The sequence below is a fragment of the Entelurus aequoreus genome, linkage group LG14 (assembly GCF_033978785.1).
Source record: "Entelurus aequoreus isolate RoL-2023_Sb linkage group LG14, RoL_Eaeq_v1.1, whole genome shotgun sequence".
Classification (NCBI taxonomy): domain Eukaryota; kingdom Metazoa; phylum Chordata; class Actinopteri; order Syngnathiformes; family Syngnathidae; genus Entelurus; species Entelurus aequoreus.
In genome coordinates this window covers 55,774,745-55,789,744 of record NC_084744.1, presented here as the reverse complement: position 1 = coordinate 55,789,744, position 15,000 = coordinate 55,774,745, and the positions used below count along the sequence as shown (strand labels likewise).

Genomic DNA, 15,000 nt, shown 5'->3' with positions numbered 1-15,000 from the left:
CTGCCTGTAGTCCAGACCTGTCTCCCATTGAAAATGTGTGGCGCATTATGAAGCCTAAAATAGCACAACGGAGACCCCCGGACTGTTGAACAACTTAAGCTGCACATCAAGCAAGAATGGGAAAGAATTCCACCTGAAAAGCTTCAAAAATGTGTCTCCTCAGTTCCCAAACCTTTACTGAGTGTTGTTAAAAGGAAAGGCCATGTAACACAGTGGTAAAAATGCCCCTTTTTTGCAATGTGTTGCTGCCATTAAATTCTAAGTTAATGATTATTTGCAAAAACCAGTCCGAACATTAAATATCTTGTCTTTGCAGTCTATTCAACTAAATATAAGTTGAAAAGGATTTGCAAATCATTTCATTCTGTTTTTATTTACGAATTACTCGACGTGCCAACTTCTCTGGTTTGGGGTTTTATAATTTCCTGTTTGTGAGCAAATCAAGACCAGGGGGACTTCTGGTTTCACTTACAAGAAATGCGTGTACACCGTGTCGCCCATGTGACCCGACAGGATCAGATGCTTCTTGGTGATGTCGTAGACGGGCAGTTCCACTCCCACCACAATGGCCGCTCGCTGAGCAGTTAGAGAGACGCCCTGGGGGAGAGAGAGAGAGGCGACGTTACACTTCTTGGCAACAAACAGCAGAGGGTGAAATGAGTTCAAGGTCAAATGAGGCTGCAGAAATCCTGTGGAAAAGTAAAAGTGGCCGAGTGCAACATGTACTAGTGCAGGACTATTTGGAACGAGTGTTTTAGTACATGTTGTACCATCAGACTCATTAACAATACAGAGTGGCGGAAAGCACTCAATTAATTTTCATTTAAATTACATTTTAATTTTATTATATCACTCATCAAGTATCAGTGAACTGGAATGGTGTTGTTTTGTTATGCTTGGCTTGTGAATTTGAAAGTGAAGATGGTTAACTCGAAATTGCACCTTTCTGTTCCACCAAAGTTAACGTTAGTTTGCACAGATCAGTTCATGCTTAATCATTAAAGGCCTACTGAAAGCCACTACTACCGACCACGCAGTCTGATAGTTTATATATCAATGATGAAATCTTAACATTGCAACACATGCCAATACGGCCGGGTTAACTTATAAAGTGACATTTTAAATTTCCCGCTAAACTTCCGGTTGAAAACGTCTCTGTATGATGACGTATGCGCGTGACGTAGCCAGTGAAACAGAAGTATCCGTCCCCCATTGAAGCCAATACAAAATAGCTCTGTTTTCATCTCATTATTCCACAGTATTCTGGACATCTGTGTTGGTGAATCTTTTGCAATTTGTTTAATGAACAATGAAGACTGCAAGGAAGAAAGCTGTAGGTGGGATCGGTGTATTAGCGGCTGGCTGCAGCAACGCAACCAGGAGGACTTTGACTCGGATAGCAGACGCGCATAGGTGGATTAATGACCGGGCCTACCGGGCCCAGGCCCAGGGGGCCAGAGGCCCCAAGGGGCCAGGCCAACTTGGCCCCGCGGCCGCGACCCAAGCAAAACTACTTTTGCAAAAATAATAATCTTAAGCCCCAAGGGGCCAGGCCAACTTGGCCCCGCGGCCATGATCCATAGAGGGTAAGAGGCCCCAAGGGGCCAGGTCAACTTGGCCCCGCGGCCGCGACCCACAGAGGGCCAGAGGCCCCAAGGGGCCAGGCCAACATGGCCCCGCGGCCATGATCCATAGACGGTCAGAGGCCCCAAGGGGCCAGGCCAACTTGGCCCCGCGGCCACGATCCATAGAGGGTCAGAGGCCCCAGGGGGCCAGGTCAACTTGGCCCCGCGGCCACGATCCATAGACGGTCAGAGGCCCCAAGGGGCCAGGCCAACTTGGCCCCGCGGCCACGACCCACAGAAGGCCAGAGGCCCCAAAGGGCCAGGCCAACTTGGCCCCGCGGCCGCGAGCCACAGAAGGCCAGAGGCCCCAAGGGGCCAGGTCAACTTGGCCCCGCGGCCACGATCCATAGAGGGTAAGAGGCCCCAAGGGGCCAGGTCAACTTGGCCCCGCGGCCGCGACCCACAGAGGGCCTGAGGTCCTAAGGGGTCAGGCCAACTTGGCCCCGCGGCCATGATCCATAGAGGGCCAGAGGCCCCGAGGGGTCAGGCCAACTTGGCCCCGATCCATAGAGGGTCAGAGGCCCCAAGGGGCCAGGCCAACTTGGCCCCGCGGCCACTACCCACAGAGGCCCCAAGGGGCCAGGCAAAATTGGCCCCGCGGCCATGATCCACAGAGGGCCAGAGGCTCTCAATCATTATTATCAAAGCTAATTCTCAAATTGGATGGATCACACAACCTCACTCACATATTCTTTATCAATTATTAAAGGTTGTTTCTGAATTTTGATCACAGAACTTAATGCAAATATTCTTGATTGATTGACAAAGCTCATTCTCAAATTTTGATTACACAACCTTACTCTGACAAATTATCATTATCAAAAAGCTCTATCTCGAATTTGGATCACAGAATCTCACTCAAGTATTCTTAGCTGTGCCCCTCCCCCATCAAGTCTTTCATAAACCGGTCTGTTCTTTTAGAATCTCCTCATTTGGTATTTTGAACTCGTGAGAGACTGCTCAAAATTTGGTTTCCTTTCCCTCAGTTCAGACTCAGAGATAATTTGAAATCATTCAACAAGAAGTTTAACGCGCGCACACACACACACACACACACTTGAGTTGAGCATTACTTGGAAATTCTTATATTTTCCATTTTGCTGTTATTATCAGCATCTTCCCATTTTGTCCTTTTCTTTCGAGAAAGTTTACAGTCTGACATTTGTCACTGCTGTCAGTTAATAACTTTTTGGTCTTTGACCCATTTTGTCATTTTCTCGATTCGATCGTCACTGACCACTCTCTCCTGTCTGGCAGACATCGTTGCTGCCATCATAGCTAGCAAGCTGCCTGCAGCGGGTCATCCCTATGTTCCCCGTCCCTATGTTACCCGGGTCCTATGTTCCCCTCTACCGGGGAACTAAGGACCCTTTTTAAAAAAAAGGGTTCTATGTTCCCCGCTGCGGGGAACGTACAACACTTTTTCCAGAAAAGGGTTCTATGTTCCACGCTGCTTCCAATGCGCGACTAAGTAAGACGCACGCAGACACGCATGACAGAGACGCGTTTAAGTTGTCGAAGGAAGGAAGTTCGCGTTTGAGTTGCTCTATCTGCTGCCGCAAGCCCTGTGACAGGTTAGGTTTAGGGATGGTTTTGGTCAGGGCACAATTTCGCCAAAAAAGTGCTCCACAACGCCCTGTGACAGGTTAGGTTTAGGGATAGTTTTGGTCAGGGCACAATTTCGCCAAAAAAAAGTGCTCCACAACGCCCTGTGACAGGTTAGGTTTAGGGATGGTTTTGGTCAGGGCACAATTTCGCCAAAAAAAAGTGCTCCACAACGCCCTGTGACAGGTTAGGTTTAGGGATGGTTTTGGTCAGGGCACAATTTCGCCAAAAAAAAGTGCTCCACAACGCCCTGTGACAGGTTAGGTTTAGGGATAGTTTTGGTCAGGGCACAATTTCGCCAAAAAAAAGTGCTCCACAACGCCCTGTGACAGGTTAGGTTTAGGGATAGTTTTGGTCAGGGCACAATTTCGCCAAAAAAAAGTGCTCCACAACGCCCTGTGACAGGTTAGGTTTAGGGATGGTTTTGGTCAGGGCACAATTTCGCAATTTCGCCAGATACAATGCAGGGAACATAGGACCCTTTTTTAGAAAAAGGGTCCTAAGTTCCCCGGTCGCATACAAAGACCCAGGAACAACCGGGGAACATAGGACCCGGGGAACATAGGACCCGGGGAACATAGGCACGCTCCCGCCTGCAGATAGCAACATTTTGGTGTCCTTTGGGAAAATATTTAGAAAGAAGACAAAAGTACACACAGTTGTACAACTATTATCTTTATGATCTTTTTTTTGTTAGTTTCTCTGTTACTGTGTGTGGCCAATTAAGCGACTTTTGGCCATACCTGGCTGGTGACATTTAGCGACTTTCTGGTTGATGTTAAGATTAATAATAGCAACAGTTCTCTTCATCTTAATGCAATTTATTGTGTCTGTCTCTCCACATTTTGCCATTAGGTACTTTGAGCTCTTGTTGGTCAGTCACTCTAAGGTACATTGTTGCTGCCATCATAGCTAGCAAGCTGCCTGCAGATAGCGACATTTTGGTGTCCTTTGAGAAATATTAAGAAAGAAGACAAAAGTACAAGACATTGTACGATTACTATCTTTTTAAAATTATTTGTTTCACTGTGTGATTGACCGACTTTGCCGCTAGATTTCGCGTCTTTTGGCCATACCTGGCTAGCGACTAAAAACATCATTTAGCGACTTTTTGGTTGTGAAGATAAGTGGTAAAAGCAGATCTTCCTGTTGGTCTTCCCACATTTTGCCATTTGGTACTTTGCACTCTTCTTGGTCACTCCAAGGCATTTGTCCCTGCCTTCAGCTAGTCACTTGGCTCTTTTGGAATATATTTCACTGTAATTGGCTCTCTCTCTCTCTTTCTCCTCAGTACAAATCAGCCTGTTCCCTTGCCATTCATCACTGACCACTCTGCTCTCCTGTCTGTCAGACATTATTGCTGCTTGCAGATAGCTTGGGGTCCTTAGAGAAAATATCAGAAGAGAAAAGTACACAATTATCTTAATTATCTTTTTTATTCAGTCAGTCCTTCAGTGAGTCCCAGTGTGTTGGCGATTAAGCAACGTTGGCATTCAATTAGCGACTTTTGGCCATACATGGCTGGCGACTCAAAAAACTAGAAAAAAAGTACAAAAAGTTGTACAATTAATATCTTTATTATCCTTAATTCCCCTGAATCCTAGAGTGTGTTGCAATTAAGCAACTTTGCTGCTAGGTTTAGCGACTCTTGTTTTGGGCATACCTGGCTAGCGACTACAAACATTATTCAGCAACTTTTTGGCTGTTAAGATTAACGTTAATAAATTAAATCCTAATACAATTTATTGTGTTGGTCTCGCCATCTTGCTATTAGGTACTTTGAATTCTTGTTGGTCTCTGCTAAGGTATCTGGCTGTTGTCTTTGCCTTCAGTTAGTCACTTGGCTCTGGAATATATTTAACTGTACTTGGCTCTCTCTTTCTCCTCAGTACAAATCAGTCTGTTCCCTTGCCATTTAGACATTTTCTTGATTGGATCATCACTGACCACTCTGCTCTCCTGCTGTCTATCAGACATTGTTGCTCCCATCATAGCTAGCAAGCTGCCTTGGTGTCCTTTGTGAAAATATTTAGATAGAAGACTAAAGTGCACAAAGGTGTACAATTATTATCTTTTCAAAATATTTGTTTCACTGTCAGTGTGATTGACCGACTTTGCCGCTAGATTTCGCGTCTTTTGGCCATACCTGGCTAGCGACTGAAAACATCATTTAGCAACTTTTTGGTTGTGAAGATAAGAGGTAAAAGCAGATCTGCCTGTTGGTCTTTCCACATTTTGCCATTTGGTACTTTGCACTCTTGTTGGTCACTCCAAGGCATTTGTCCCTGCCTTCAGCTAGTCACTTGGCTCTTTTGGAATATATTTCACTGTAATTGGCTCTCTCTCTCTTTCTCCTCAGTACAAATCAGTCTGTTCCCTTGCCATTTAGACATTTTCTTGATTCGATCATCACTGACCACTCTGCTCTCCTGCTGTCTATCAGACGAATCAGTTGATTCTCTGCTCTCAATTGTCTATGCTAGTAAGCTGTTATTCTCTGCTTTGGAGTGTTGATGCTGGGTTGCTAGTTTTCTAAATCACCTCACACACTTGAAGGAAGCAGCACCGATCATAAACACACAAACAAACTCACACACACACACACACACACACACACACACACACACACACATAGTTGGTTTATCTGTTGTGATAGGCAAAGAGCCAATGTGCAAAGAAAGAAGGGAAATATGGATCATAAACGTTTAAGTGGAGGAGCTAGAAAAAAAATTCAGCAAGAAAAGAAAAAAAAGGAATCAGTTTTACTTGAGAGTGTTCCAAATATCTCCAGCTTCTTCAGTACAAAGACATCTGCTGAAAGCAATTCTATAAATGCTACTGCAAATTCAGCTAAGGTTAGCAATGCACCTGAGCTAGCATGTAGCTCCCAAGATCCTGAGACCACTACAAGTGTAGACACTGAACCAAATGCTTCTGATGCTTATGATTCAACCAATTCAGCAGTAGCCAGTTGCTCGGATGAATGTGAGGTCACTGCACCTCTGGACAGCATAGAAAATGAGCTGAATCTTTCTTCAACACCATCTACAGTGACAACTCCACCTAGTGATCCCGCTAAATGGGCTGAGACCCTCACTGAGTCAATGAAGGAAGTTCTTATTCAAAGAGGTGCAAAATCATTTCACAACCGTCACAGCCGTTATCCAGCTTCTGTGAGGAACAGTGGGCTAGGAGGCAAAACCCGATGCCTAAACAATGAACATTTTACTTCACACTTGCCCAATGGACAACGAGTACAAAGAGAGTGGCTGATGTACTCTCCCTCTACTGGTAATGTTTACTGCTTTGCATGCAAACTGTTTTCCCCAAAAACGCATTCTTTTGTGACAGGCTATTGTGATTGGAAACACTCAGAAAGATTTGGTGAACATGAGCGAAGTGCTGAGCACATAACCTGCATGCAAGCAGTCTTGAACCGCGCCAAAGGTGCCACAGTTGATGCAGACCTGTTCAAACAGTTTCAGGCAGAGAGCAGCTATTGGAGGCAGGTGTTACAAAGAGTTGTTGCAGTCATTAAATTCCTTGCAGAAAGGGGCCTTGCATTTAGGGGTAAAAATGAATCGTTAGGGTCTCCTCTCAATGGGAACTACCTTGGTATTCTGGAGGTCCTGGCTGAATTTGATCCCTTTCTAAAGGATCACATCAGAAAGTTTGGGCAGATGGGTCGAGGTAATACCTCATATCTGTCCTCCACCATTTGTGAGGAATTCATTGAATTGATGGGTGCAAAAACCAAACAGGCTATAGCAGATGAACTGCAAGCAAGCAAATACTACTCTATCATTGTGGATTCAACCCCAGATTTATCTCATGTGGACCAATTGACATTCATATTCCGTTTTGTTAGCAAAGAGGGCAGTGTTGTTGAACGCTTTGTGGGTTTTGAGCCCATTACTAGCCATACAGGTGAAAGTTTGGCTAACTGTGTCATGTCTGTGTTGGAAAATCTAGGGTTAGAGCTGTCAAATTGCAGGGGGCAGGCTTATGATAATGCCAGCAACATGTCAGGGAGGTATAATGGGTTGCAGGCTCACTTAAAGAAAAGCAACCCATTAATACACTATATTCCATGTGCAGCTCACTCTTTGAATTTGGTGGGAGTCAACAGCATTGACAGATGTGGAAATGAAGTCTCTAAGTATTTTGACTTGATTCAGTCTATTTACAACTTCACAACTGCATCCACACACCGATGGGACAGGGTATTTGGCAATTCCAACATAGATCTCACACTTAAAGCTTTATCCAACACGCGTTGGAGTTGCCGTGCAGAATCTACCAAAGCACTGTGGCAGAACTACAGTAAAATAAAAGCAGCACTACAGGTTATTTCCACTGATGACACAGAGAAACGAGACACACGAACTGAAGCTGACAGTCTAGTGCGGAAGCTGGATTCACTTGAGATGGCCTTCATGGCAGGCTTTTGGGACACTGTTCTGTCCAGATTTCAGGCCACAAGTCTGCAACTTCAAAAAGCAGACATGGACCTTGGTACAGCAGTTAGATTGCTGGAATCTCTGCGCACCTTTGTTCTCTCCCAAAGAGATCTATTTGATCATTTTGAGCAGAAAGCCTTAAACATGTTGGGTGGCACCCCATCTTACAGGGCTGAACGGACGAGGAAACGTAAAAAGTTTGCTGATGAATCAGCATCCCCAGATGTTGTGCTTGAGGGAAGGCAACTGTTTCAAATAGAGACATTTATTGCCTCTATTGATCAACTGAGTTCAAGCCTTAATCACCGTCTGGAGGCCTACAAACATCTGAACAATTTGTTCAGTGTCCTTTTCTCTTTGGATACAGAGTCCAATGCTTCAGTCCTTCACAAGGCCAAGATTCTCACTGAATCATACCCATCTGACCTCAATGAAAGTCTTGGACAGGAGCTTATACAGTTCAAATCTTTTATACAGCTCAACAACACTGATGAGGAGAGGACCCCTTCAGGACTGCTCAAAACAATAATACATTTTGGACTACAGCCTACGTTTCCTAATACATACATTGCGCTACAGATTTTTCTCACTCTACCGGTCAGTAACTGTGAGGGAGAACGCTCATTCTCTCTTTTGTCAAGAGTAAAAAATGAGCTGCGCACAAGAATGACTCAGAAAAGATTAAATGCGTTATCTCTAATGGCAATTGAGAGTGAGCTGACAAGAGAGTTGGACTTCAATGATGTGGTGGATGATTTTGCAAAATTGAAAGCACGAAAGAAACCCCTTGCTTAAAGGTGCACTGTGTAAGATTTTTAGGTTATTTCCAGAATTCACCCATTCACTAATGTTAGGCTACCTGTTTTCATGAATACTTACCACCACCATAAAATTCTAAGTATCCATTATGACTTGGAGAATTGCACTTTTGCCATTTCTGGGAAGTGTCACCTGGATTGTGAAGATAGGATTGACTTTAGGCAGAAGCTTGGTGCTTTCTCTGGCAAACTGAACCTCAAGCTTCATTCTCTGCAGCTTTGCATTCTTGTGCAGACTTTCATCCACAAGGAACTTTTCAACTTCCCCACTATCGTGAAGGGGCCATCAAAAGATTTCAGTGTGTCCAGCATGTCTAGTCTCTTACTCTCCTTTCTTTGAGCCATCTCTTGTTTCTCATCTGCCCTACTCTCGAATTTTGCCTTCATGAATTTACTCCAGTTGAGTTCAACCTCCCTTTTTGCTTGTGCTGCTGCCTTGAAACCTCTGAAGCTCCTGGCTCTTCTGTAAAATTATTGACCTATTGACTGCGTTCAGTGTGCCCAACTTCTTCAGTTTGTAGTCCACCTTGCCACATTGTCTCTCCATCCCAATGTTGTGCACAGGGGTGCCATCAATGTTACTAGCCTGTTCACTGACAGGGTCCATTGGGAAGGTCTCCTCATCCATCCTCTGCCTGGCCAGGACAGTCTTCAGATGGGGCAGCATGAGATCTGTCAGCTGCTTCACTTCATCCAAGTATTCGGCAGCCACGTCTGACACTGAGTTCAGGACATGTCCAGTGCCTGTCCAGCCACTATAGCATTCTTGGAAATGGGCTATCTTGACCTGCATGCAGCCCTTGTACCATGAACTGGCCTACACCTTTCTTTGTGGTGCTCTCCGATGCATGTTATCATTTTACCTTTCTCCTTCTCCTCAAGCTTAACCACAAATAGATACAGACTTTGAGCCTCAATTTGCTGCACAGCTGCCGTTATGCCAATGTGTTTTCCTAAGATATTATTTTATTTTTAATGATAGAAGGGAGGAAAAGGGGGCAAAAATCATGTCCGATTTAGTTTTTTGGGTGGGTTGGGGGGTTTATTTCATGATAGCTACCAACTTCCAATACATAATATCTCTCAAATGACCCAATGCACCATCACTGAAGTGGGCGTAATCATTTTCAAAAATGTTTATTTTTAGGCCATTTATCCCCTCCCCCTGTGTCTGTGTGAAACCTGTGCTTGTCAGTGTCTGTGTGGTATACCTAATAGTGTGTGTGCAGTATGTGCACTCTTCTGTACAGTACAGTGTGCATGTCTGTTCACAGTATACAGTATTTCTTGCATAGTGCGTGCGTGTGTGTGCGCCCACACGCGCGGGGGGTTGAGGGGCCAAGACCATGTCAGGCCCAGGGGGCCAAAATTTCTTAATCCGCCCCTGCAGACGCGCTATCCGACGCTAGCCGCCGACCGCATTGATGATCGGGTGAAAGTCCTTCGTCGCGCCGTCGATCGCTGGAACGCAGGTGAGCACGGGTGTTGATGAGCAGATGAGGGCTGGCTGGCGTAGGTGGAGCGCTAATGTTTTTAGCATAGCTCTGTGAGGTCCCGTAGCTAAGTTAGCTTCAATGGCGTCGTTAGCAACAGCATTGTTAAGCTTCGCCAGGCTGGAAAGCATTAACCGTGTATTTACCTGTCCATGGTTTAATAGTATTGTTGATTTTCTGTCTATCCTTCCAGTCAGGGGTTTATTTATTTTGTTTCTATCTGCAGTTAAGCCCGATGCTATCACGTTAGCTCCGTAGCTAAAGTGCTTCGCCGATGTATTGTCGTGGAGATAAAAGTCACTGTGAATGTCCATTTCGCGTTCTCGACTCTCATTTTCAAGAGGATATAGTATCCGAGGTGGTTTGAAATACAAATCTGTGATCCACAATAGAAAAAGGAGAAAGTGTGGAATCCAATGAGCCAGCTTGTACCTTAGTTACGGTCAGAGCGAAAAAAGATACGTCCTGCACTGCACTCTAGTCCTTCACTCTAACGTTCCTCATCCACGAATCTTTCATCCTCGCTCAAATTAATGGGGTAATCGTCGCTTTCTCGGTCCGAATCGCTCTCGCTGCTGGTGTAAACAATGGGGACATGTGAGGAGCCTTTCAACCTGTGACGTCACGCTACTTTCGGTACAGGCAAGGCTTTTTATCAGCCAGCAAAAGTTGAAAACTTTATCGTCCATGTTCTCTACTAAATCCTTTCAGCAAAAATATGGCAATATCGCGAAATGATCAAGTATGACACATAGAATGGATCTGCTATCCCCGTTTAAATAAAAAAAAATCATTTCAGTAGGCCTTTAAAACATTTTTAGTTATTTTTTCTTGGGATCAATAAATAACACCATAACACGGTTGGCGTTAACACACTTTTTGTGTCTTTTTACACACTGAAATCAGAAAGGATGCGAATTTCCGGAAGTCCGGATTTTTTAATTTTTTTTCCGACCCTGCCTTCTGCGCGTTTTTATTGGTCGTCTTCAAAGTAATGAACTTTCCGGTACAATTTCTTAAAATTTGATATGCCGAAAGTTTTATCAATCACAAATACTGCCTCAGTTTGCACTTGGACAACTTTACCGCAAGGAGCGGTCAAAAGAAAGACTTCATGGTAAACACAAAGGTGAGTGTAAAGTCAACATTTTTAACTTCATCCTGTGCCATGACTCCAGTAAATGACTTGTTTTAGTCTTTGTGAGTCCATGGAAACTTAACTTTTATCGACATCGTTCGAGGATGTTGACAGCTAACCAGCTAACCAGCACCCGACCAGACGACTCCCCCCCAAAAACATACTTTGCCGGTCAACAAACGGGGCGAATATGTGCCTTTTGAAGTGTTAATGTGCGAGGATTGTTCAAAAGGAGTCTCTTGGAGAAGTGGCTGACAAGTTAGCATCATCACCGTCATTGTTTACTGAAGCAGAGATGCTGACCGTGCGTTATGATAAACGTGCATGTGTCGTCAGGCTCTGCTTTTTATCCAAAAACTTGTCAGATTTAATTTTTGATTATCTATAGCAGGGGTGTCAAAAGTGTGGCCCGCAGCTAATCTTTTAAAGGCCATTCTAAAAATACTATTAAAATAAACAAAAACATAACAAAAGTGAATTAAAAAAGCTTACAGGTGAAATGTAATTTAGAAAAAGTTGAAATGTTGACTAATAAAACAAAGCGTTTTTTTTTTTATTATTTAAAACTGTCATTGCTCAAAACATAATATTGAATCAAAATCAATGTTTTTATGAATTATTGACCTATCCAAGGCTCCGATTACTTCACATCAACTATTCTACTTTGAAAAATATTTTTTGTGGAAGGTTTTGCATATTTTGTGTGTTTGCCACAAAAAAAAAAAAAACAGTTTTCTTTGACAAAAAGGGCAGAAAACAAACAAAAAAACATTAAATAAAAAATAAATAAAAAATTTGAATTGATGGATAGATCTGAAGCTGATTTAAGCGTTAAATAAATAATGTATGTATGCCCTGGCACACCATTATCATCATTTCATGACCGAAGCAAAACACTTTTTATACTGAAATAAATACCCCTACAACTTATTACCGTATTTTTCGGACTATAAGTCCCTCCGGAGTATAAGTTGCACCGGCCGAAAATGCATAATAAAGAAGAAAAAAAACATATATAAGTCGCACTGGAGTATAAGTCGCATTTTTTGGGGAAATGTATTTGATAAAAGCCAACACCAAGAATAGACATTTGAAAGGCAATTTAAAATAAATAAAGAATAGTGAACAACAGGCTGAATAAGTGTACGTTATATGAGGCATAAATAACCAACTGAGAACGTGCCTGGTATGTTAACGTAACATATTATGGTAAGAGTCATTCAAATAACTATAACATATAGAACATGCTATACGTTTACCAAACAATCTGTCACTCCTAATCGCTAAATCCCATGAAATCTTATACGTCTAGTCTCTTACGTGAATGAGATAAATAATATTAGTTGATATTTTACGCTAATGTATTAATAATTTCACACATAAGTCGCTCCTGAGTATAAGTCGCACCCCCGGCCAAACTATGAAAAAAAACTGCGACTTATAGTCCGAAAAATACGGTACTTCACATTGCACTTTGAAAAATATTTTTTGTGGAAGATTTTGCATATTTTGTGTGTTTGCCATAATAAACCCTGTTTTCTTTGACAAAAAGGGCAAAAAACAAACAAAAAAACATTAAATAAAAAATTAATAAACAATTAGAATTGATGGATAGATCTGAAGCTGATTTAAGCGCCATTATCATCATTTCATGACCGAAGCAAAACACTTTTTATACTGAAATAAATACCCCTACAACTTATTACCGTATTTTTCGGAGTATAAGTCGCACCGGCCGAAAATGCATAATAAAGAAGGAAAAAAACATATATAAGTAATCGCTAAATCCCATGAAATCTTATACGTCTAGTCTCTTACGTGAATGAGCTAAATAATATTAGTTGATATTTTACGCTAATGTGTTAATAATTTCACACATAAGTCGCTCCTGAGTATAAGTCGCACCCCCGGCCAAACTATGAAAAAAACTGCGACTTACAGTCCGAAAAATACGGTACACTTTTATACTGAAATAAATACAACTACAACTTATTAAATACAAATATTTAAAAAAAAATACCGGCAGCGGTAAAGTTTAGAGCAGGGGTCACCAACGCGGTGCCCGCGGGCACCAGGTAGCCCGTAAGGACCAGATGAGTAGCCCGCCAGCCTGTTCTAAAAATAGCTCAAATAGCAGCACTTACCAGTGAGCTGCCTCTTTTTTTTAAATTTTATTTATTTACTAGCAAGCTGGTCTCGCTTTGCCTGACATTTTTAATTCTAAGAGAGACAAAACTCAAATAGAATTTGAAAATCCAAGAAAATATTTTAAAAACTTGGTCTTCACTTGTTTAAATAAATTCATTATTTTTTTTACTTTGCTTCTCATAACTTTCAGAAAGACAATTTTAGAGAAAAAATACAACCTTAAAAATTATTTTAGGATTTTTATACACATATACCTTTTTACCTTTTGAATTCCTTCCTCTTCTTTCCTGACAATTTAAATCAATGTTCAAGTAAATTAATTTTTTTTATTGTAAAGAATAACAAATACATTTTAATTTAATTCTTCATTTTAGCTTCTGTTTTTTCGACGAAGAATATTTGGGAAATATTTCTTCAAACTTATTATGATTAAAATTCAAAAAAAATATTCTGGCAAATCTAGAAATCCTAAATCCTATTTCAAGGTCTTTTGAATTTCTTTTAAAATTTTTGTTCTGGAAAATCTAGAAGAAATAATTATTTGTCTTTGTTAGAAATATAGCTTGGTCCAATTTGTCCCATTTATCATTTATTTATCATTTATTCTAACAAAGTGTAGATTGGATTTTAACCTATTTAAAACATGTCATCAAAATTCTAAAATTAATCTTAATCAGGAAAAATTACTAATGATGTTCCATAAATTCTTTTTTTAAGTTTTTCTCTTCTTTTTTTCGGTTGAAATTTGAATTTTAAAGAGTCGAAATTGAAGATAAACTATGTTTCAAAATTTAATTGTCATTTTTTTTGTGTTTTCTTCTCTTTTAAACCATTCAATTAAGTGTAAATATCATTAATTATTAATAAAAACATAGAGTTAAAGGTAAATTGAGCAAATTGGCTATTTCTGGCAATTTATTGAAGTGTGTATCAAACTGGTAGCCCTTCGCATTAATCAGTACCCAAGAAGTAGCTCTTGGTTTCAAAAAGATTGGTGACCCCTGGTTTAGATCAATGAAGGAAAGAAGAAAGTGAATGAATGTTTATAACTGAATAAATTTACATCTGCAAAAAATTGTTTTTCTTTCGTATTATTTTTTAATGAATTAAGTAACATTTATGACAACCTTTTTCCAAAACACAATATAGAATGTGAGATATAACAGGATAATGCATACATTTATGATTTGTTTTCAAAACGGTTACAAAAAAGTGGGACCCCATTTTTATGACTTGATGGGGTCCCCGGGACCCCATTTTGAAAATTCCTAGCTCCAACACTGTAGTAATAATAACACAAGTAACCCCTTAAAAACGCAATAAACTTCTATTTTTTTTAAACTTTTGATTATACTAAATAAGTAAACAATAAAAATTATATGTTCACCAAAATTTGCCTGAATAAATATGAATCATATAGAAGTGCAAATATTCCCCAGTAGAAAAAACTGGTGTGGAGGGAGGTGTGGCCAGCGCTGCCTGCAGGAGCGGAGGTCACCGCCTCTGTCCATGGTGCTGAGGACAGAGCACCATCAGACGGGGGCATGGCAGTGCCAACGGCGAGACACGGCTGAACGGGTGATTAGATTTCCCAGGTGGTACGAGTTGTCTAATCACCCTGTTGTCTTTAACAGTAGCGGTCGGGAACAGCAGGAGGAGGCGGAGCTTGGAGAGTTTGGAGAGGAAGGACACGGACTGAAAAGTCGAGTAGCG

At 41.6% G+C, this 15,000-nt stretch overlaps 1 protein-coding gene across 2 annotated transcripts in view; it reads right to left on the bottom strand.

Annotated features, from left to right (window-relative positions):
• LOC133665071 (kidney mitochondrial carrier protein 1) overlaps window positions 1–15,000 on the bottom strand; it is a 73,831-nt gene that overhangs the window by 12,770 nt on the left and 46,061 nt on the right. For both annotated transcript variants that reach the window (XM_062070244.1, XM_062070245.1), the window contains exon 6: window positions 473–597. In XM_062070244.1, the coding sequence (XP_061926228.1) occupies window positions 473–597 (125 nt within the window). The remainder of the gene's footprint in view (window positions 1–472; window positions 598–15,000) is intronic.